General features: G+C 53.5%; 1 protein-coding gene across 1 annotated transcript in view; it reads left to right on the top strand.

Moving 5' to 3' along the window:
• CYTH4 (cytohesin 4) overlaps positions 1-22255 on the top strand; it is a 31277-nt gene extending 9022 nt beyond the window's left edge. The window contains exons 2-13 of the mRNA XM_043881715.1: positions 353-435; positions 2341-2405; positions 3680-3746; positions 5206-5324; positions 7284-7364; positions 8960-9072; positions 11115-11263; positions 16306-16417; positions 17816-17892; positions 18357-18428; positions 18955-19109; positions 20321-22255. Of these exons, the coding sequence (XP_043737650.1) occupies positions 353-435; positions 2341-2405; positions 3680-3746; positions 5206-5324; positions 7284-7364; positions 8960-9072; positions 11115-11263; positions 16306-16417; positions 17816-17892; positions 18357-18428; positions 18955-19109; positions 20321-20393 (1166 nt within the window). The 3' untranslated portion in view covers positions 20394-22255. The remainder of the gene's footprint in view (positions 1-352; positions 436-2340; positions 2406-3679; positions 3747-5205; positions 5325-7283; positions 7365-8959; positions 9073-11114; positions 11264-16305; positions 16418-17815; positions 17893-18356; positions 18429-18954; positions 19110-20320) is intronic.
• Positions 22256-23038: the final 783 nt, after the last annotated feature.

Here is a 23038-nt window from a genome sequence, read left to right as displayed (position 1 = left end):
GCGCCTGTTGTCATGGGGTTGAGTGGAATGAGTAGAACACAAACGATGCAAGTAAACAGATGGCTGAACGAGTCTGAGCGAGTCTGTACCCAGAGGGGCAAAAGAAACGTAAAGCTTGGTGGAAGGTGAGGGTGGGGCAAGAACTGCTTTAGACAGAGCAGTCAGGGAAGGCCTCGTGGAGGAGGTGGCATCTCAGCCAAGGCCTGAGTGAAGAGGGCAAGCAAGTCATGGTTGTCTGGAGGGAAAAGAGCCCTGGGGAAAGGAGAGACAGCTGGGTGGCTCGGGATGGAGCTGAGGGATGGAGGGGAGGGCTGGAAACGAGCCAGGGGACCACCAGTTCTTCTCTCTCCAGACCCAGGGGAGCTGAGCAGCGGGGAGGCGGAGGAGCTGCAGCAGATCAAATGGCACCGGAAGCAGCTTCTGGAGGACATCCAGGTGTGCTCACACTCAGCTTACAATACACACGCTTTTGTCCACACGTGTATTCATGCCCTTGAACCACACCCACACATGAGCAAACACTCTTACTTGCTCCTGACCCAGCCAGGACCAAGAGCAGGTCTAGATTCCAGCCCACTCAGAGCTTTGGCCTTGGCCCTTAGGAGTGGGAAGGACAGAATTCGCAAGGGAACTCCCCACTCCTGGCTCAGCTTCCAGGGCCCAGGGAGAGCCAAGAGAGCAGGGCAGAGAAAGGGAGCAATCGATTAAGCACCTACTATGTGCAGAGCCCCACCTGCATGGCCTCCACCTGGTCTCATCCCCACCCTGGGCCTCAGCTTCCACCCTCCTAACATGTTAGACCATTTAGTCAAGATAATGCCAATATCTGCCTAGCACTTTGCCACCTCATCAGCTCTCAGACATCAGTTCATCTGATTCCCAGAAACTTTCTGAGACAGGCCCTGCTTCTGTTCCTGGAATGAGCCACCCAGCTCAGTCCTGCCCCTGGGCCTTTGCACTCACAGTTCCCTCTGCCTGAGACTCTCCAAGCCCTCCTTAGAGCTCCTCCTTCTCCTAGTTCATTCTTGGCTCAAATGTCTCTCCTCTTAGGGGCTGCCCTGTCCACCCTGGCTGTAGTTGCTGGAACCCCACCCTCCACCCCACCACGCATATACCTAGAATTCCAGAGAAAGACAAAGGCACGGGATCATTCCCTCAGCAAGTACCTACCACCTGACAGGCTCTTTCTAGACCACTGCTCTGACCATGTTCTGTGTGGTCATTTCAATTGTCCCAAGATCCCAACCCCACTGGACCATGAACTCCATGTAAGGGGAGCCTGGGTCTGTTTCCCACCCCTGCATCCCCAGCCCAATGGTCAGAGCATAGTAGGTGTTCAATTAATAATTTTGCATGGACCCACCCCCCATTTTATTTGTGGAGAATTCACTCAGTGACTGGGCCAAGATCACATGGACAGGAGCTGACTGGGCTTAGAAGCTCTAGGTTCCACGCTGCCCCTAGGTCCCAGGACAAACCCCTAGGAACCACCCCCCCTTCCAAGGTCTTGGGGGAGGAGAGGGAGGGCTGGGGTGCCTTCAGGGGCTCTTGCCAGGTGCTCATGTTGCTGCCCTGCAGAGGGATGCTGGACAAGCTGCCACATCTCCCCATCTACCCAGTGGTGGTTGTTGGCAGAGGTAGGGGGTCTCCTGGAGATATGTTGGACACATGATCTCACCACTCTGGGCCTCAGTGTCCTCTTATGTAAATTCTGCTGGAACTGCAAAGTCCCCGAGAAGAGAACCTAGACTGTCTTATACCATGGTGCATCCAGAGAATCTGGCTTGTAGTGGCCACAGAGTCTAGGGCGGGGTAAATGGATGGAGGGAGGGAAACCAGAGAGGGGTTGGGCCCTGACCACAAGGCAGGAATTTGTCCTTCCTGACACAGAGGTAGTAGGGAGCCATTGACAGAGTTTGAGCAGAAGAAGGGCAGACACCAAGCTGTGCTTCAGAAAAATGGCAGCTGGGTGGAGGAGGGCTTGTGGGGAAGGTTTGACTCAGGGCAGGACACTTTAGAGCAGCAGAGGCAAAAGATGGGAAGACTGGAAATAGAGTGCGGACTGGGGACTCCCTCACCCTGAGACAGGAGCCCCGGGAGAATTAGATATAAACAGAGGCAGTAAGCTTGGCTTTGGATTTTAAAGATAAGAGACATCTGGAAAAGGGATCTTCCTGTGGAGGGATCCTTAGTGACAGCTCAAGACAGAGGTCTGGGAGTCATGCCCAGGGTGGGAGTGGTTGTGTTGGGGGGGTATGATGGAGAGGGCTGGGAAGCCCATTCTGTCCTGGCCTCCACCCCCTGACTCTCCCTCTTCATAATGCCCCTGCCACTTCACAGAAGCTGAAGGATGAGATCGCAGATGTGTTTGCCCAAATCGACTGCTTCGAGACAGCAGAGGAGAGGTGAGGGGCCGGCCGGGGACCTAGGGAAGCTGCCACGGTGGTTTCTCGAAGATGTCACATGTCATGAGTGAGCGTGAATGAGCCCAGGCCCTGGTGAAATCAGGGATCAGACCCCCAGAGGGGAGGCTCCGGGGTGAAATAGGAACGCGGCAGTTCTGACAGTCCAGCCTCCGATCTGGTCTGGTCCTTGCTTCCAGACTGCCCCCTCTCTTCAGTATCAATCCCCGTTCTCCTGCCTCCTCCACCCCAAGTCTCTCCCAGCCCACCTGACCCCGCCCCTGACCAATCACTGGCCAGGAGCATCCTGGGGAGGGTCAGGGAGGAGGAAAACTCAGCCCCAAGGATGAGGACTAGGAAGCCAAAGGCCTTATGGGAACAGAAGCCACGCCTATGGTCAGGCCAAAGCTGGTCCACCCCACCCCACCCACGGGTGTCATCCAATCCGCCCCTTCTGTGGGAAGATGCCCCCTGTCTCTGTAACCTGCGGTTGGTCCTCTCCCTTCTCTGGGCTTCAGTTCCCCACTTGTGCAATGAGAAGGTTGGTCCATACATAACCCCTAGGGCCTCAGGGCACTGACTCCTATGTTTGGTGTCTCAGAAGATCCCCACCCTGCCCCTGCCAGCCTCATTTCTCTGATGCCTCTGATCTTGACCTTCCAAGCAGGACACACACACGCACACAGATGCACACACACACACACACACGTGCACAGCCCCCATGTCTCTAGATTCCCTGCTCCAGCCCCCAACAATGACAATAACATAATATTTACACAGCTCCTACCACCCGTTGTTTTCAATGCTTTAACCTCTCAACAATGCTTGGGATGCCAGTGGTGGAGTCATCCCCCATTTTACAGAAGAGGAAACTGAGTCCCAGAGAGATGAAGTGACTCCCCCTGAGTGGGATTTGCACCAGGAGTCTGGCTCCAGAACTTATGCTCTCCTCCCCACCCCCCACCCCACCCACCAGCCTCCTTGTTACATTGCTTCCACTCCAAGCCCTTCTAAATCCTCTCCCCTGGGAGCATCTCTGGCTCCCGAGGTCACAGCTTCAGAACTGGTTAAAATGCTGGCACTGAGCCCTTTGGAAATTGGGTTTCCTGGCTCAGGAAGGGGGCCAGACCCTGCATTTCTCACATTCTCCCAGGTGACTCTGACCCCACTTGGAGGTCCTTAAGGAATACTGGCTCTAGCCAAGGAAGGCATCCTTGGGGATTGGAGGGGTGCCCTGGGGTCCAGGGGCGTCCAGGCTGATGTCTTTCCATCTACAGCCGCATGGCCCAGAGGGAGAAAGAGCTGTGCATTGGGCGCAAGAAATTCAACATGGACCCCATGAAGGTAGGCAATGCGGGGGCTCGGGTTGGGGGGTCAAGGGAGCTGCATGCTGGGCATCGCCACAGTGTCTCCTTCTTCCCCTCAACCGACACAATTACCTACTTTCCAGAGGAGGAAACTGAGGCCCCGCGGGCTCAGCATCTTGTCCAGTGCCCCACGCCATCAGGGCTGGGAGCTCCGCCACCCCACAGCCAAGTAGCCCCGGGGCCTGAGGTGGGAGCCAGGAGGATGATGGGGGCTCTGGATGTCTTTGAACTTGGGGTGCCATGACTCTGGGCCCCTGTCTCCTACTCTGTGAGTGGTCGGGCCTTTGGACTCTGGGGCTCAGTCTCTGGAAGTGTCTTTTAGTTGCTCAGCTTAGGCAGCCTGTCCTGAGAGGCTGGCATAGAGCCCTGAATGCTCAGATCTCAGTTATGGTCTAACCCCCACCCCCACTGGCCTCAGAGCAACCGCAGCCCCCACCCCTCGCCCAGCTAGGTGGCAGCTGGGCTCCTTTCCTGCAGGAACTGAGACAGGAGGAAGCCACAGCTGACACGCTGAAGTGGGGTCAGGGCAGCCACAGGGTCCCTGGAAATTTACTGCTCTGGTTTAGAAGGCTGCCTCTTCGGCATCACAGATCTCCTGTGTTCCCAGACACAGAAATGGACCCCTGCTCCCATCCACATGGACCACACAGACCACACAAACACACACTCACATTCCTGCCTGAGTGCCCCTCAGGGAGGGGCCTCTGAGGGGTCCCCTGGGCCATCTGCCTGTCACAAAGAGCCTTCCACAGTCTATCCCCACTCTTCCAAGCAGCCTCTTCTCCAAAAGGAACAGGGATGCAAAGGCCTCATCACAGAAAACCAGAGCCCAACCCCTCCAACTCCTAAAATTAGAATGACAGACTTTGAGTGCCTGGGTTGTGAGGTGAGATGTTTTGATATTGTCAAATCCGAAAAGCGGGGCAAGGCACACGCCCATTTTCACACAGCGAGGGGAGGAAAGGCACTGCCGGGGTGTCTACCTCCGAGCCGTAGCAATGTCCTCCCCTTTTGATTGAGCTGGGTTTTTCCCTAATTTTTATACAATGGCCATAGATTACTCGTGAGAAAAAAATGAAACACTGTTTTTAAATAATACAAACATTAAGCTGAATCATTCAATCTTAAAATTATAAATTCATCGAATCATCAAAGCATATGATCAGAGAGTGGCAGACTGAGAGGGGTCTGGGGGAGCAGCTGGCATGAACCTGGTTCATGGCAGGAACACATGTCTGTTTGCACACCTCTGCTGATGGGGAGCTCATCACCTTACAAAGGCAGCTTCAATTAAGGAGGGTCACAAGTTCCCAGAACAAGCTGTGCCAATGCTAGAATTCCAGGCCCCAGGGCTCTGGCCACGGGCGCTCCCTCTCTCCCTTCCCAGGCCAGCTGCTGGGTGGGAGCTGCTCACAGGCTCTGTGTACCACCTCCAGGGCATCCAGTATCTCATTGAGCACAAGCTGCTGACCCCCGACGTCCAGGACATCGCCCAGTTCTTGTACAAGGGCGAGGGACTCAACAAGACAGCCATCGGCACCTACTTGGGGGAGAGGTAAGGAGGGTGGTGCCTTAGGAAGGCAGGGAATGAGGATGTGCAGGTGTGCACAGGTATGTGTGAGGGGTGGGTTGTGTGTGCAGGTAACTAAGGAATGAAGCATGTTAGGAAAGTAGTAACTCCTGAGGCTTGAGCAGGTTAAATGATCACTCTTCTTCCAGACTTTGAACCAAAGCATGTCTGCCTTCATTCCTTCCTTCATTCATTAGAAAACAAGTAGATATTTTTAATATCTACTGTGCTTCCTGCATAGCTCAGTCAGTAAAGCATCTGCCTGCAATGTGGGAGACCTGGGTTCAATTCCTGGGTCAGGAAGTTCCCCTGGAGAAGAAAATGGCAACCCACTCCAGTATTCTTGCCTGGAGAATCCCATGGACAGAGGAGCCTGGCAGGCTACAGTTCATGGGATGGCAAGAGTCGGACACAACTTAGCACTATCTTTACTAGGTTTACTAGGTGCACCGGGCAGTGTTCTAAGTCCTGGATTTATACCAGTGAACAAGACAAAGCTCCGGGGGCGGGGGAGTGGGGATAAACTGGGAGTATGGGATTAACAGATGCACAATACCATACATAGCAGATTAACAACAAAGAATTACTGTGTAGCACAGAGAACTATATTCAATATCTTGTAGTAAACTACAATGGAAAAGAATTGAAAATAAAGAATATATATATATATATATATGTGAAAAGTGAAAGTGAAAGTTGAGTCGCTCAGTTGTGTCCGACTTTTTGCGACCCCATGGATTGTAGACTACCAGGCTCCTCCATCCACGGGATTTTCCAGGCAAGAGTACTGGAGTGGATTGCCATTTCCTTCTCCAGAGGATCTTCCCGACCCAGGGAGCAAACCCAGGTCTCTCACTTTGTAGGCAGACCCTTTACCATCTGAGCCACCAGGGAAGTCCCTATATGTATATGTATATATATACAAATCATTTTGCTATACACCTGAAAATAACACAGTTGTAAATCAACTATACTTCAATTAAAAAGAAAAAAATTTCTGCCATCAGGGAAGGTACATTCTAATGGGGAAGACAGGTACCAAAATATGTCAAATAAATTAAAAGTTCTTTGGAATACAAACAAAGCAAGAAAGGGAGATGAGAACGTTCTGAGAACCGCGCTTCAAAGACTGTGACTTTAAATAGTGTGGACACAAAGGGTCTCCCAGAGAAGGTGACCTTTGACTGAAATTTAGAGAAGGTGAGCAGTGTGGCTCTGGGGGAGAGCATTTCAGGCAGAGGGAGCAGCACATGAAAGGCCCTGGGGCAGAAGCCCGCTGAAGGAACAGCAAGCCAGTGAGACAGGAGCAGAGGGATGGAGGGTGGGAGGAAGTAGTCAGTGACAGGTGGGGATCCCTGAGAGGTACTGGGCCGAGGGGTACTCTGAGGGGACCCCTCTGGCTGCTGGGGGAGGGCATAGACTGTAGAGGACAGGTGTGGAGCTGGGCCGGCAAGCCAGCACCCCCTCTCCCAGGCACCTCAGATAACACTCTCCTTCTCCTAAGCAAGCCAGGAATGCAGCTGGCAAGAAGCGCAGGGCTTTCTGACTTCAGATCTGAGAAGACAGAGGAAGTGGGGGTGGACATGGTTCTCTCCATTTTACAGATGAGAATACCGGGGCTTGGGGAGGTCGGGTGGTTTGTGAGGGGTCACCCAGACAGAAAGTGACTCAGCACGGGCCACTCCAAAGCCAGAGCCCCCTCCTGACTGAGGTCAGTGCTGGTGAGCCAGGAGGGTGGGGGGTCTGCTGTGAGTGGGAGGACATGGGTGTGCAGATCGCGGTGGGAGGACGGTGATGCAGGGTCAGACATGTCAACAGACCAGAGGGCGGCTGGACTCAGAAGGAGGATGTCTCTCCCCTCCTCAGCCTCCCCCACCTCAACCCCTCTAGAAGGGGGTACAAATGCTCAAATGTGTCCCACCCTCCCTTCTGTCTCCTCTCCAGGGACCCCATCAACCTGCAGGTCCTCCAGGCCTTTGTAGATTGCCATGAGTTTGCTAACCTCAACCTCGTCCAGGCCCTCAGGTGAGTGGTCCAGGGGGCAGGGGCCTGATTCCCAAGGGGTCAGAGGGGTGTTGGGGGCACCATCATCCACCTGGCTAACAGCACAAACAAAGCATCAGGCTCAAAATTAATTAAAGAGGGAATTCCCTGGGGATCCAGTGGTTCAGACTCAGTTCTTTCACTTCTGAGGGCTTGAGTTCAATCCTTGGTCAGGGAACTAAGATTCTGCAAGCTGTGCGGTGCGGCCAAAAAATTGTTTTTAATAAATAAATAGAAGTAATTGATGACAGTATCCCCAAAGAGAGCTGAGGTTAAATGAGATAACAGGCATGGACTGCCTGTATCAGCACCTGGCTTCTTACTACTACTACTGCTAATTATTATATCATTATTATAATAATATCTAATCATTTTAATCACTATTACTATTATTATGACTGCTATTCCCACTGCTTTTTGAATTAGTGCTTATTTTATTTATTTTATTAATACAGCTTGGTGTGTACTACATTTATTATTACTTATCATTTTCTAATTAGGATATTATTTTTGCTACTCATTTTTACAGTGATGGGAGGCATTAATATATGTGGGTAAGGAGCACATACTCTGGAGCTAGACTGCACAGTTCATACCCTGTATCTGCTACTCACCCCTGGGGAAAGTCACCAAAAAAAAAACAAAAAAAAACCCTCTCTGTGCCTCAGTTTCTTTATCTGTAAAATGGGGTTAATAACATAATAACAATACCAACCTCATAGGGTGGTGAGGACTAAGTAAGAAAGTGCTTAGAACTGATCCACAGTAAGGGTTTAGTAAGTCTTGCTGCTGCAGATGATGTCAGGAAAATCATCTCCTGAGTAGGGGCATTTGATCTGGGTTTGGACAGACGATTAGGAGTTTGCAAGACAGAGAAGGAAAAAGCCACCACTATCTAAGCAATGTGACCTTCCCTCCAACTCTCATGCTTTTTAAAGGAGAGGGGTAGGTTGAGAGTCTCCAAAATTCATTCGTTCATTTATTAATTTTTTTCATTCTCTCGCTCATTTAACAAGCCTTTACTGAGCAGGCACTGGCCCAGTAAACACAGTCCCAGTGTTCAAGGCTCAGCGGGAGATGTGAGAGGAGCAGGCATGGCCCTTGACCTTGGCGAATTCAGTTGGAAGCTGTGGATATCATTCAGTTCCAAGAAAAGGAAGCTCAGCCAAGGAAAGACAACCTCTCCAGGGTCCCACAGATCCCAGGGCCCAGTGGCCAGGTGGAGAGAGGCCTTAGAACCTGAGAATCCACATTGGTCCCCTCATGGGCTGGGGTGGACTGGACCACAAATGGTGCTAGGCCACAGATGGGCAGAGAAGAGTGTCCACTAAGCTCCTGTATTCTAGAAGAAAAGGCATTTCTTGGATCCCTCCTGCAGACTTGGTGCTCACAGCACAAATTCCACTGACCCTTCCCATGAGTCTAGATGTCAGGTGCAGAGTCTCCCATTTACAGGATAAAGAGACTAAGCATGAGAGAGGCAGAGCAGTTTATTGAAGGGGAAGGATGGGGGGCCCTCTTACCCCCTCTGAGAGCCCTCCACCTCCACTGCCCATGGCTCTGTTCCCTGACCCCAGACAATTCCTGTGGAGCTTCCGGCTGCCAGGTGAGGCCCAGAAGATCGACCGCATGATGGAGACCTTCGCCTCCCGATACTGCCTCTGCAACCCCGGCGTCTTCCAGTCCACAGGTGCCTATGTGGGAGGGGACCCTGCCAGGTGCGAACCTACCTCCTGAGGCACCAGGTCTCTCCCAAGCACCCAGACCCTGGGAGCCCAGATCCTGTCATCAGCCCTCACTGACCACCATATCCATGCCAGACCCTCTGCTGGGTGTGTGTCAGGCAGAGCTGCCTGCACACACATCTCCCAAGGGCATGATCCTTGGGAGAGAAGGCAGGAAATAATGGTGTGGGGTGCTAAGGTATCAGTGTCTCATCTGAGGGTGGGGGTGGGGGATTCAGCATGTCCAGGCTGGCTTCCCAGAGGACCTGATGTCTAAATGGGGTTTTGAAGGATGAATAGGAGTTCTTCAGGAGGTCAAGGGGAGAAAGGGTCTTTGGGACTGGGGTTCTAGTTTGAGCAAAGGCATGGAAGCAGAAACAGACTGGGCAGGATGCACAGGGCCAGGGTGGATAAGATAGATATCAGCAAAAATCAGTCCTCCACACTTTCCAACAGGGTGGGAGAGAAATGATGGCAGGCTTGTCCTGGTCTCTTCTCTGGATCTGAAGGTACCATGGCAATAACCAAGTCCAAGTACTAAGCACTCCCCAGATGTTAAGTGCTTTACCTATGCAAGTCATGTAATCCTTACCGCTACTCTGTGAGGTCAGCAGTAGTCTCATCCTTGCACATAAAGACTCAGAGAAATGAAGGGGGCTTCTTAGCAGTGTGTCTATGGACAAGTCCTACAGAGCATTTGCCCACCTTGTGGTTATACATAAATTAGGGATTTGCTTGCCTATTATCTATCAGCCCCACAATTTTAAACAACCCACAAGTGTGGGGACTATACAGATTTTTTCACCAGTGAATCCCCATTCTGTAGCATTTATTAGTTACTCAATAAATATTTGTAGGAAGGAAGGAATTTTAAAGCACCAGATTTGAATCACTGTTGAACTACTTAATCTTGTGACCTGGGACATGTAACTTACTCTCCCTGTGCCTCAGTTTCCTAATCTGTAAAATGGGTGGGGGCAGTAACAGTGCTGGCCTCATTAGTGTTGTCAGGGGATGTAAAGAGCTTAGCACAGGGCAAGCACCAGCAACATTAAAGCCACCGTTATCAGAGGTAAAATCGTTAATGAACATGAAGCTCTTTCAAAGTTAAACCTTCTAAAATATTTCAGGGGCTTCCCATGTGGCACTAGTGGTAAAGAACCCGCCTACCAATGCAGGTTAGACATAAGAGATGGAGGTTCGATCCCTGGGTCGGGAAGCTCCCCTGGAGGAGGGCATGGCAACCCATTCCAGTATTCTTGCCTGGAGAATCCCATAGACAGAGGGGTCTGGCGGCCTAGAGTCCATGGGGGTCACAAAGAGTCAGACACAACTAAAGCAACTTAACACACCTCATATTGCAGATGGGGAAGCTGAGGCTCTGGGAACTCAAGCGCTTTTCAAGGTCAACCAGAGAGCTGGGGTCACAGCTGAACTTCGCTGGCTCTGGACTCAGGGATTTAAAACATCACAGAGTAGCGATCATCTCCCTCCCAAACGCTCAGCCCAGCCTGGCTCCTGAGCACAAGCACGTGAAAGTCTGAATAATAGAACAGGAGCTCGGCTCTGGGAGCCCCACAATGCTAGCAAGATTACCAAGCAGCACGTGACCCAGCCCTGAACAGGGTAGCAAACAATAAGCATCCTCTGAGTTCCAAGGAGGCAGAGAACAGAGTGGGCAGGGGGGCAGGAAGGGCTCGGCGGGGAGGAGGGCTGGAGCAGGAGACTAAAGAGCAGGAGGGTTTAAATGGATAGAAAAGGGAAGAGGAGGTCGTGCCAGGCAGGGGGCCCAGCAGGAGAAGAAGTGCCGGGTGGGAGGCACACAGGGGCCCGGGCAACTGACAGCTGAAGCTTGTTTGCAGCAGGGAGCTCCGGAAGAGTGGGAGGTGAGGCTAGGACTTGAATGCCAAGCCGGGAGGACAGGGTGGACCTTCAGGGCATTGAGACAGCCAACTCTCCATCCCGGAGGGGTTAGGGCCAGGACTCTGACCGCTGTCGCGTCCCGCAGACACCTGCTACGTCCTGTCCTTCTCCATCATCATGCTCAACACCAGCCTCCACAACCCCAACGTCCGGGACAGGCCGCCCTTCGAGCGCTTTGTGTCCATGAACCGTGGCATCAACGACGGCAGTGACTTGCCTGAGGAGCAGCTGCGGGTAAGAGGGGCGTGGCCCCGGCCAGCTGGTCTCCAGGCATCCAGGAGGAGCCTGTCTTTGGGCGGAAGACCCAAGAGGGGCTCATCTAAGAGAGGCCTTTCCAGGAGGGGGCCCTCCCAGGTCAAGAACTGTCTTGAGATGTGCTAAGTTGCTTCAGCTGTGTCTGACTCTTTTTCGACACTATGGACTGTTGCCAGCCAGGCTCCTCTGTCCAGGGGATGGACCATCACAAAAGAGGTTGGTCCTGAAACAGGCTTTCGCAAGCGGTCCCATCTTAAGAAGGAAGTCCAAAACTGAACACCCAGGAGGTCCGCCCAGACCTCAGCCTTTGGGGAGCTCTAGGCACCCATCATTCACACCTTCCTCGAAAGGATGCCTCACACCACCTAGTCTGTTTCTTGGAATCCCAGAGTCTTAGACTCTCAGTGGGTCAGAGCAGAAAATTCCCAGTCTCTGCTCAAACCCCTCCCTCTTCCAGAGAGGAAGTAACGGGTCTTCCATAGGCTACACATCAGCTCCAGAGTCGAGCAGAACCCAGGCTTCCTATCCCATCCTAAACAGCCCCCACGCCTGCCACACTGCACCAGGCTCTGGCCTGGCATGGGGCATCCAGGGATGAAGCAACCCAAGTTCAGGGTCTGGTGGGAAGATAAAACACATGTGAATTCCAGCCCTGCCTGATTCAAGCTATGCTGACCATAGGAACCTAGCTATGGAGACCCAGCAGACAATACTATCACTCTCCCAGGGGCAGGGAAAGAGTGCCATCCTGGAAGACTTCACAGAGGAGGTGACTTTTGAACTGGCCTTGAAGGTTGAGTGGGAGTTTGCCCAGAGGAGAAGCAGGGGAAGGACATTCCAGAAAGAGGAAGTGGTCAGCACTTGACTTGGTAGGGAAAGGGAGGGGCATCCGAGGTAGCCATCTGGGTACAGACAGACAGTGAGGGGCACCAAGGTGGGGCCAGAGTGCCCAGGGCTTTGAACTACAGCCTCCAAAGTTTACCTGCTTCCTATGGGCAAAGTGGAGCTGGGAACTATCTTAGAAAGACAGGAGTGAGATTCAAAGCCTGGCTTAGCAAAAATGAACTGACAATTCATTTCTAGGATTAGAGGTGCCCAGAGCTCTATAGAGTTTCAGTTCCCTCTGGGTCAGAGTCTGGCAGGAGGGGAGGAGACAATGTGAACCCCACCCTGGCAGCTTAGCACCCTGTGTGTGTTCTGCAGCAGAAGTCTGGTGGGGGTGGAGGAGAGCCTGGATCTGGAATGACTCTGGTGCTCTTCAGGGTTTGAAAACAGCTATGCCCTTAGCCCTTCACCCTCCTCGATCCCCAGAGAAAATTTATTTTGGAGGGGGGCATGATATGAAATTGGAGAAGGAAATGGCAACCCACTCCAGCATTCTTGCCTGGAGAATCCCGTGGACGGAGGAGCCTGGTAGGCTACAGTCCACGGGGTTGCAAAGAGTCAGACACGACTGAGTGACTTCACTTTCACTTTCTTCACTTTATGATATGAAATGAGGGCTTGAGAGTAGATTAGAGCTCAGGTCAAGTCCCATCTCCCCGTTGTTCGCCTCCTGGATGACCTTGAGCAATGACTCACCCTCTCGGGGCCACCACTTCCTCAACCAGGAGAACGGGAATGATGACGCCTGCGTCACAGAGCTGCTGTGAGTAGTAATTTTTAAAAACGTAAAGGGCATAGCCCATGCCAGGTACATAGCACAAGCTCTAATGGTAGCTTAGGTCGCTATTAAGAATCATTAATAATTATTTAAAATCTCCAGCCCTTAGTAAACTGCCTGAAATGTGAAAGGCCTTTGAAAACTCATCTCATTGTGGTATTTGGAGCAGGAAGCTGGGCACAGCTGGTCTGGCAGGTAATGAGTTAACAGCCTGCCAGCACCAGTCCTGTTGGATCTCCCAGGTGCCACTTTATTGCTTCTGTCCCGGGAGAGCCTCCTTCAGCAGCTCCCTCCTTAGGTATTTTTCCCAATTCAAGTCTTTTGTTAATAACAATGTGCTGCATTTGTATAGAGCTTGTAACTTTCTTCTCATAGGGCTTTTGGGTCTATTATCTCAATTTAGCTTCAAACTCTGCCTGGGAGGTCTGGAAAGGGTTTATTATCCTCCTTGGCAGCCGAGAGGCAGGGAAAAGAACAGAGCGTTGGAGTCACAGCCACATCCAAGTGCTAGCTCCTCCATTTTCTAGTTGTGTGACTTTAGGTAAGAGGCTTGACCTCTCTGAGCTCCCAGCTTATGGGATTAGTGTAGACATGTAAGGTATTTAGCACAACACCTATGTCTCTCGGCGGGCTAATGAATCCAGAAGCTTTCAGGGCACAAAGAGAACCACACTGGCCTAGTCCTTGCTCTTCAAGGTTTTTACAGAAAGCTGCTGTGGACTGGGGGGTCTTCTTGCTTTCTTTTGGGGCTTCAGCTTCCCCATGTGTAAAGCAAGGACTCAGCTTTAAGTATCTTTAAGTATCAGTTTGTGGCTTTGTGGAAGGATTCTCCAGGACATATAACATTTTTAAGTGACCTGATTTATGAAATTAAATTGACACAGACACATCACCTCAAGAGAGGTCACTCTGTGACCATGAGGGTACGCAGGTGGGAAAGACTTTGGAGAGGTGCCTGATGGGAGCGGGGGCTCAGGCAGGTGAGCGAGTCTTGCCCTAGCCATCCTGATGGGGACAGGGCAGAGTGCCTAAGAGACTCAGGGCAAAGGCACAAGCTGTGGACTCAGAGGACAGGAGATCAAATCTCAGCTTCGCCTTTATGGCAGTGTGTCCTTGAGTGTGAGCCTCTGTTTCTCCATCTGCAAAGTGGGCTGATGACACTGACCTTACATTGTTCTCCTGAGAAGCAGACAAAGCACTTCAAGTGCCTGGCTCCACTCACCATGACACGGCTGCCCAGAGAGGGACCTGGGGTGGAGAAGGAAAAGAAAGAGAGGGGAAGAAGGAGAGCTTATCCACCCTGTGGTGTCACAGGTGGAGAAATCAAGGTCCAGCAAAGGAAACAGTCAGTTGAGGGCATCTTCTGCTGTAGGTAGGGCCAGACCTCCTGGGTTCTTGTCCAAGCATCTTCATCAGAAATGACTGTGTATCGGGCTCCTTAAGTTCTCCTGACAACCACAGGCATCAGGTACCATTCCCACCCCACCCCACCCCCAGCTTACAGCAAAGGAAACTGAGGTCCAATAGAAGTAGCTGGCCAGGGGGGCTAAGTCTGTGAGGAGTCCAGGTTCAACCCACGTCTACCTGAGCCCTCCCCGCTGCAGAGACCAGAAAGGAAGATTTGGGAGTGCAGATGTTGACTTGTTTCCCAGCTTCCAGTTTCTTCCTTGGCTGGAGGAATTCTCAACTCATGTCAATGAAAAGATGGGGGACTGATGGTCAGCTTCAGGTTCGGCTAGACCCAGGTGCTTCATTGAGGTCAGGGCTCAATCTGGTCTCTCCATTTCTGAGCATTCTCCTCTTCCAAATTGGCTTCCCTCTTAAACAGGCTTTCCCCCAAGTTCCCCAGAGAGGACCTGGGCAACTCCAGGCTTCCATCTTGCTTAACAGTTTAGAGTCCCAGAATGAAGGCTTATTGGCTGGTGTGGGTCACAAGTCCCTCTCTGAATCAGTCACTGTGACCAGTAGGAAGAAATGCTCTAATTAGCCAGATGGGAGTCATTCCCTGTCTCCTGGAGCCTCGAGGGAGTGCTGGGTGGGCAGTGTCAAACCCCTGAGCAACCTGGACAGAAAGTAAGGGGGTGATTCTCCAGAGGAGAACAGAGTAGGTGGGGAAGGGTGGATGCAAGGCCAGCACAACCACTGGTGAGTGGCTGTTGTCTTTCTGATCATGTCTACCCAGCCAAGAGAAGACAGCCTGATTTGGTGGTGGCAGGTGCAAGGGTGTTTTCTTACAGGGGGTGAGGGGAGCCTGGTTTTACAAGGTACAGGAAATGTGGGTGAACAGAGCTTCTTTCCTTGTGGGGGCAGAATGTGTAGGCTGTAGGAGGCCCGCAGAAGCTACCAGGGGCTCCCTGTGGGTGTCGTGAAGGATGAGGCCTTGTCTGTCCCCCTGCTTGCCCCCTTGGGCCTTCAGAATATTTGTATGGGCTGCCAGCTTTGCTGACAGAGAACAGGTCTTAGAGAAAAGAACTCCTTCAACCAGCGGGGGCTACTAGGGAAACCTCAGGGCCAGGCTGGGCCAGAGCGGGAGGGGCAGCAGGGCTTCCTGGCTGCTCTAGGAATGTGGGGGCTCTGAAAACGGAAAGTGGTCCCTGCCCTTCCCCACTCAACCCACCGCAGCCAGCTGAGTCCTCCCCATCAAACCCAGGAAAACCTGCTACAGGCCAGCACCCTCCTCCCCTACTCTCTTACCCTACCACCATCCCTAAGCTCCTGGAGCAGAAAAGATGTTTAAAAAACAGCAAACACCATTTCTAAAACTTTGGGGAATCGAACAGTACTTGTGAAATTTTTCATTTAACATTTCAAGGAAACCATCTGAACAGCAGCACACACAAACACAACAGAAGGAAATGATTTCATTATGTCGATGATGGTGACCCACCATTGTGCCTGGTTTTAATCAGCAGAATTAGACAATTTAGAATGTTTTTCCCAAACAGTTGGAAATCTGGGCAGGTTGTCCATGGAAGGCAGTGTCCCACAGCAGGGGGTTCAAAACACAGAGGGATGATCATTGCCAACATCTACAGCTCTCCCACAGGGAATTCTCAGCCCTGGCTTGCATACCTCTGGTGACAGGGAACCCATTGTCCTACAAAGTTGCTTCTTCCATATTTCAGCAGCTCTAACAACTAGAAAGTCCTTCACGGAGAACTGAAATCTGCTTTCTGGGAAATTCCCATGCCCCAGAAGAGATCTCTGGTCTCTTCTTGGGAGAGGGGCCTGTAAGAGCCAAGATCAGCTTCCCAACTTGAGGCACATAGAGTCACTGACCTGCCCGAGGCCACATAGGCCAGACCCAGGCCCTGGATAAAGGTCACAGTGGGTCTTTCCCTCCCTTCTCTTGGGGCAGAACCTCTTCGACAGCATCAAGAGCGAGCCCTTCTCCATCCCCGAGGACGATGGCAATGACCTCACCCACACCTTCTTCAAACCGGACCGTGAGGGCTGGCTGCTCAAACTGGGTAAGACACACACTCCTGCACTCTGGGGCACATGCACTGATGTGCCTACACACTCATGCAACAAGGCTGACACACGCACCCGTTTGACTTGAAGCCTCGGGTGATGGAGTTGAGCACCTCCTGAGCCCCAGGGCAGCAGTCTCCTTGCCCCAACCCTCCCTCCGTCTGTCCTGGGGATGAGGGGACAGTGGGGGAGGGAACAATGAGCAGGAAGGGAGACGGAAAGCTGACAGATTCATAGATAAGCCCTTCAACCGCAGATCTTTCTTCCTGAAGTGATTCTGAGGAAGCCCAGGCCCAGTGAGGTTAAGGGCCCAGCCCAAGGCCACATAGCCAGCCAGTGGCAGAATTTGGTGGGCAGATGGTTGGGTGTCCCTGAAAGACGGGGGGAGGGAGTGTGAGAGGATGTGGCTTGGGGAACCTCTCCTCAACAGGACTGGGGGCAGGGAGGGCCTTGGGCCTGCAGAGGGGAGCTGTGGTGGGTGCCACGGCAGCAGCTGCTGCAAGTTCTAGCAGCGGAACTGCAGGACCTGGCCATCTGAGCCTGCCACCCCCACACATGCTGGGCACCTCTGGGCAGGGGCAGCCAGCCAGGCACAGAGGCTTTCCAAGTCAAGGGAGGACAGACGCCGTATGTGGGAGCAGGGCCCTGGCCTGAGGGCCCATCCAGACCCTCCATCTCTCCAGGCCCACCTCCCAGTCCATCCACCTGCAGACTGCAACCTCCTTTTCTTGCCCAGCTGACAGTTTTCAGCCCCAGGGCAGCTCTAAGTCACAGATCCCAGCTCCTCCATCCATCCTTGGCCTCAGTTGCTATAGCTGTGGAATGGTAACAGTCATCCTTGGGAGGATTAAACATGTGGGGAAATGACCATGCACTTGGGCTCTGGGGCTCAGACACTGGGGTTCAATTCCCATCTCTGCTGCCAGACCTTGAGCAGATGACATACCCTCTCTGCCCTGCGGTCTCCTCATCTGTAAAACGGGGTTAATAATGGTCCACTCCTCATAGGCAGTCATAGGGATTAATAAGTGAATGTTTCTTGAATCCTCTAGAACATTGCCTGGCAGGTGAAAGATGAAAGGCTTAGCACAACACCAGGCAGGGAGCGGGCCAAGGGATGAACAGAGTGGTGGGGGCAGGAGGAAGGTGCAGGAATGGCCATCCTGCCCCTGGGGCCGGACTAGGGAGGAGCTCTGGGGCAGCCTGGAGGTGATGGAACCCCTCAGGTTTTAAGTGGGGGAGAGACAGATGAGGGGGAGGTGTGGCAAGCTAGGGGTTAGGGGGCCAGGGTGGGGGCCCAGAGGTGGGCATCGGAGGCCCTGCTCTTCCGTGGAGAGAAGTGCTGGAGCCCAAGGTAGAGGAGGGCTCACTGGCTCCATCGCTGGCTCTTGCAGGCGGCCGCGTGAAGACCTGGAAGCGACGCTGGTTCATCCTGACGGACAGCTGCCTCTACTACTTCGAGTTCACCACTGTGAGCCTCATGCTACCCTGTCCCTCCCCTCAAACCCTTTCCAGATTCTCACTAAGCAGTCCACTGTAGAGCTGGGGCCTCTTTGAGATCATTCGGTCCTCCTCCACACCCATCTTAACAATGGGGGAAACAGCTACAAAGAGGGGATGGGGCTGGGCCAAGGTGCAAGGCAGAGCTCGGGCTTAAAGTCCGGACTCCTAACTCCCAGCCAGGGCTCTTCCCACGCTGCTCCCCTGCCCTCTGCAGGGCTGGTCAGAGTCTGGGGAAGATGGGCACACTGCTCTTTGGGGTCTGGGGTGCCGCCGAGTTCAGACAGAGGAGGCTGGCAGGCTATAGTCCATAGGGTCACAAAGAGTTAAAGGCGACTTAGTGACTAAACAACAACAAAACTTCCAAGTTCACTCCCTGCCCTTGACTCCAGACTCCCTTTGCTGATCCTGATCTTCCTTCTTATTCTCTTGCAGGACAAGGAGCCTCGGGGAATCATACCCCTTGAGAATCTCTCAGTGCAGAAGGTGGACGACCCCAAGAAGCCAGTAGGTGTCAGCGAGGTGGCCTCAGGCCAGAGCAGCTGTAGGAATTTCCAAAACAGAGCGCAGGCTGGGCTGGGCTCTCCAGGAGGCGAGGCCATGCCTGTGACACCTTCCAGCAGCTCAGGCTTGCCTCAGCCTCCCTCTTAGGGACGGGGATCCTGGTGTCAGGAGGCCTCAGGAGGGCCTGGCCACACTGTCTCTCAGAGCCTGGCCCCTGATACTGGCTCTGGGACCTTCAATAAGTCTCTGCTCCTTTCTGAACCTCCATTTTCCCATCTGTCAACTGGGGATTTTAAGAGGGATCATGGATTTAGGTCAAGTCAGGCACATAGTAAGTTTTCAACATGAGGAGCCGCAGCCCCTGCCCGTTCTTCTCTCACAGGAAGGCCTGGCAGTCAGGTGTATCTGCTGCTCTTCTAGATGCTGGTCTTGCCCAAGTGTCTAGGCCTCTCCGAGCCTCCCCGAGAGCCCACAGAGCTGCCCTTTCCTCCCACCCCTGCCCTGCCCTCACCTGGCCACTTGCCCACAGTTCTGCCTGGAGCTCTGCAACCCCAGCTGCCGGGGCCAGAAGATAAAGGCCTGCAAGACCGATGGCGACGGAAAAGTGGTGGAGGGCAAGCACGAGTCTTACCGGATCTCAGCCTCCAGCGCCGAGGAGCGGGACCAATGGATTGAAGCTATTCGGTAACGGGTGGCTGGGCTGGTGGGGAGGGGTCTCTGGTCACCTTCCAGAAGCCCCAGCTCCTCTCAGGGTCCTGTTTCCTTGTCTGTAAAGAGGGCTAACTCCAGAACTTCCCTCCTGTTTCTGGCATGCAAATCCCTTCCACCATGTTCCGTGAGCATCCTCTCTGGCCCAGAACACAGAGGAGCAAGGCACTGAATTCATGGGGATGGTGGAGGATCATGGGAGATGTTATGAATAAAGCTCTTTGCCCAGCGCCTGTTAGCATCAGGATCCTAAGTGGTCCTGAAAAGACCTGGTGTAGGGTCGGGAGGAGGACTTTCTAGGTGGAAGGAGCAATGCAGGCCAAACAAAAGGGCAGGTTGGGCATAGGGATGCCTGGACATCTTCCTGGATAGCTGGTGCTGGGCATTGTGGGACTGGGCAATGCCGGGCAGTGCAGGGGGTAGGGCTATGTGGGGACCAGGCAGCCTGGGGGCTGAGCAGTGGGAAATGAGGCTGCAGAGGATGGCGAGGCCTTGGTGGCCATGTCAGAGAGCTCAGGTTTCTCCTGAGTGTGCTGGAGAGCCACAGACAGGTGTGGCCAGGGGAGAAAGACCACCGTGCAGGGGCTGGAGTGTGACAGGTGTGATGGGCAGTGGAGGGACAGGAGGAGGGGCAGGATAACACCTTGACTTTGAGTCCATGGGGAGATACCAGTGGGGGTGAGTCCTGTTCGACAGAGGAAGACATGGAAGTGGTCAACGGGCCGGGGACCATGTATGTCCCAGAGACTTGTAGGGTCTTTTCCCTCCGACCTTGCAGCAGCCCTGTGAGCCTGCCAGGCCAAAACTACTCTCACCTTCATTTTACAGATGAGGACTGAGGTCCAGAGAGGGAAAGGACCTGCCCAGGGCCACACAGCCAGAGAGGGGCAGAGCTAGGACTGGCAAGCAGGTCTGCTGGTTCCACCTGGGCTCTTGTCACCTCCTTCCGAGTCTGACGGGGCCTGGGGAGGTGTCCAAAGATACATGGGGGCAGAATTCTGGAGGCTCTCAGGACTGTCTGTGGCATACCCTGGCTCGGTCCTTGGTGGGGTCATCAGGCTTTTCCCCTGCAGTGGGGCAGGCCAACCCTGCCCTGGGAGAAGCACACCCTTATTCCAAGCCCTGGGAGATGAGACCCCTTTGCCAGCCCATCCAGCCCTGAAACCTTTTCCCTACCCGCACTCCAGAGCCAGCATCACTCGTGTCCCCTTCTACGACCTGGTCTCTGCTCGGAAGAAGAAGATCGCCAGCAAGCAGTGAGCTTCCTTGGAGGTGGTGCCCGGTGTCCTGCGAACCCCATGACCTGTGGTACCTGGAGACCCACTCCCACCTCAGGGCCCGCAGACATCCTCCCTCAACCCCCTTCACTCTGACCTGACAGCGGGGGGCAAGGGTGGGGGAGGCAGGGCTCAAGAGCCGGGGTGGGTGGGAACCACCATCTCAGAGCCCGATCATGAGGCTTCTGGCCCTGGGCATACAGGAAAGGCCCCACCCCTGCCCCAAGTCCACTACAGGAAGGGGTAAGGAAAGTGGCCACAGCCTGGCACCCTGCCGTCTCTCTGGGCCTCAGTTTCCTCTTTTGTTAGAAGTCTCCTTGCCCTCTGAAATGCCATCAGCCTTCAAAGCAGGAGGGGCCTGAGTGCTTCCTACCCTCTACCATGGCGACGCCTCCTCCTTCTGCTCAGGGGGTTCTCAGCCTGCCCCTCTCATTCCTCAATGGGAGCTTGGCCCTCCCTGCCCAAGGGACACAGGAGACACATCTCAGATCCATGGACATGACCTCTGGGAGACCCAAGAGCACTGGACTAGGAGCCTGGATATCACAGTCTCAGTCCTAGCTCCGTTTCAACTTGCTGTGTGCCCTCGGCCAAGTCACACTCCTTCTCTGGTTCCTGGAAAACTGTGGTGCTTGGATAGGAATGTGCCTATCCTTCTGGCTTCTGGTTCTGTGCACTCCACCCCTCAACCTGCCAGCAATGGCCCCGCTCAGACTGCTTCCTGTCCGTGGAAGAACAGGAATGTGCTGGGTCTCCCAAGGAGCTTCTGGCTGGAGGTGTCTACACCTGTTTACTGAACCGGAAGGGGCTCTGGACTGAAGACTGCTGAGAGGCGGAGAGCAGAGTGGGCCCATCCTCAAGGATGTTCATTTCAGAGAAGGAACGGGTGGGACTCCTCAAGCAAATGGCAGAGAGCATCTCAAACAGACATACTCAAGCAGAAATGGTGGTACAACCAAGAAGCCAAGAAGAGAGCTTTGTGATCTGTGGTTACCAGGAGGGCTGCCTGGAGGCAGCAACCATGCCATGAGTGATGTACACCCTTGTAGCAGAGTCTCCGCCACAGTCTCCCTGCTGGACCACTGCCCAGGGCTCCTGAGGTGATGAGCAGCTGTCCCAGCAGGGTCCTAGCATTCTGAGACTCTCTGGCACAACACCATCAAGAGTGAAGCTGGCTTCACTACTCACAGGCAGGCAGTTCCGTCTCCAGGGAGGCCCCAGCCTGGAGGAGCATTCCACAGACAGGTTTCCTCTCAGTAGCACGACTTACCCTGCCACTCAGGCTCTGGGGGAGTCCCTAGAGGGAAGTTCCCTGGCAGGAAAACAGGAGATGGGGTTACCTCTGCTCGACTGTCAGCCTGCGTAGGTGAGCCGGACAAGGTGAATTCCCCCAGGGAGGGGAGGCAACTTCTCTTCCCCCACCTCACAACACACACACGTACACACTTTCTGTGGGGTCAGGACAGAGTAGCTGCCTTACAAGTGGTGAAGCCACTGTCTCTGGAGGTGTGCAAGCACCTCGTAATGATACTGCACTGAGGAGGATCTGTTTGGGTGTGACAGGAAGAAGATTTACAGGACGTTTGAGGTCTTCCACAGGCCCCATGGCAGCATGGGAGCTGAGTGCCACATCTGCTGCCTTTTTTGGCCCCTGAAGGGGCAGCCAGGGATCACGGGCTCTGAGGTCCTCTCCTGCCACTGGTTGTGCAATCTTAGTCCACTCTCTTCCCCTCTCTGGTCCTCGGGTTCCTCCCCTGTCACTGAGAGGGTGGAATGAGGGATTTTCTGGGCATGAGTGGCTGTTCTCGGAATCACTCAGAATAGAGAATAAAGCTCATGAGTCAACTCGTGGGTGGGGCTCTGTCCTCTCCGTGACCACATCTGCCACCCTTGAGGCCAATGTGGACCCTTCACTCTCATCCCTTTCCCAGCTGGAGAGCAGGAGGGTCAGATGGAGAAGAGTGGACACTCAGCAGACCCTGGACCCTCATCCTCTGGCCACTGGGGGCTGCCACCTGGACAGAAATCTCCGGGGGCTAAATTTGAAGCAAGGGTCCCTCTGAGCAGGGGCAAGAGTGCAGTGGTTCTGCCAAGGCCAGGGGAAAGCAAAAGAACTTCCCAATAGCCTATGCTGTCTGAAGAGAGAAAGGATGCTGCTCAGGAGATAAGTAGTGAGTTCCCTGTCCGATAAGGGATACAAGTACAGATTGGATACAGTGATCACTTGGGGAGTTACAGAGGGTCTTGAATTTGTTACCCTTCATTCATATTTTCCACACTCTTTATTAAGTGCCTTGTTTCAAGCACTGGTAGAACAAGACAAAAGCCATGCTTGCATGGGACTGACGTTCTGGCGGTCCTGAGTTCTAGGCAGCCCCTTCAGGTGTGTAGGGCACTGAGATGGTCCCCACACCTTAATCCAGCCCCTTGTCTGAAATGCCACCATTGAGTCACTCCTTGAAGACCTTAAGGCGTTGAATTGATCAACTTTCATTCTGCCCAGGTTTTTGAAGCACCTACTATGTGCCAGGCTCCACACACAGAACCAAGGATCCAAAGATGAGCAAGGCAAAGCCCTTGCCCTCCAGAGGAACTCGAGTCTAGTGGGGAAAGACAGCCCATTTCAAC

The sequence above is a fragment of the Cervus elaphus genome, chromosome 22, assembly GCF_910594005.1.
Source record: "Cervus elaphus chromosome 22, mCerEla1.1, whole genome shotgun sequence".
Classification (NCBI taxonomy): domain Eukaryota; kingdom Metazoa; phylum Chordata; class Mammalia; order Artiodactyla; family Cervidae; genus Cervus; species Cervus elaphus.
The sequence above is the reverse complement of the archived record's forward strand: the minus strand, read 5'-3'. Positions and strand labels throughout refer to the sequence as shown.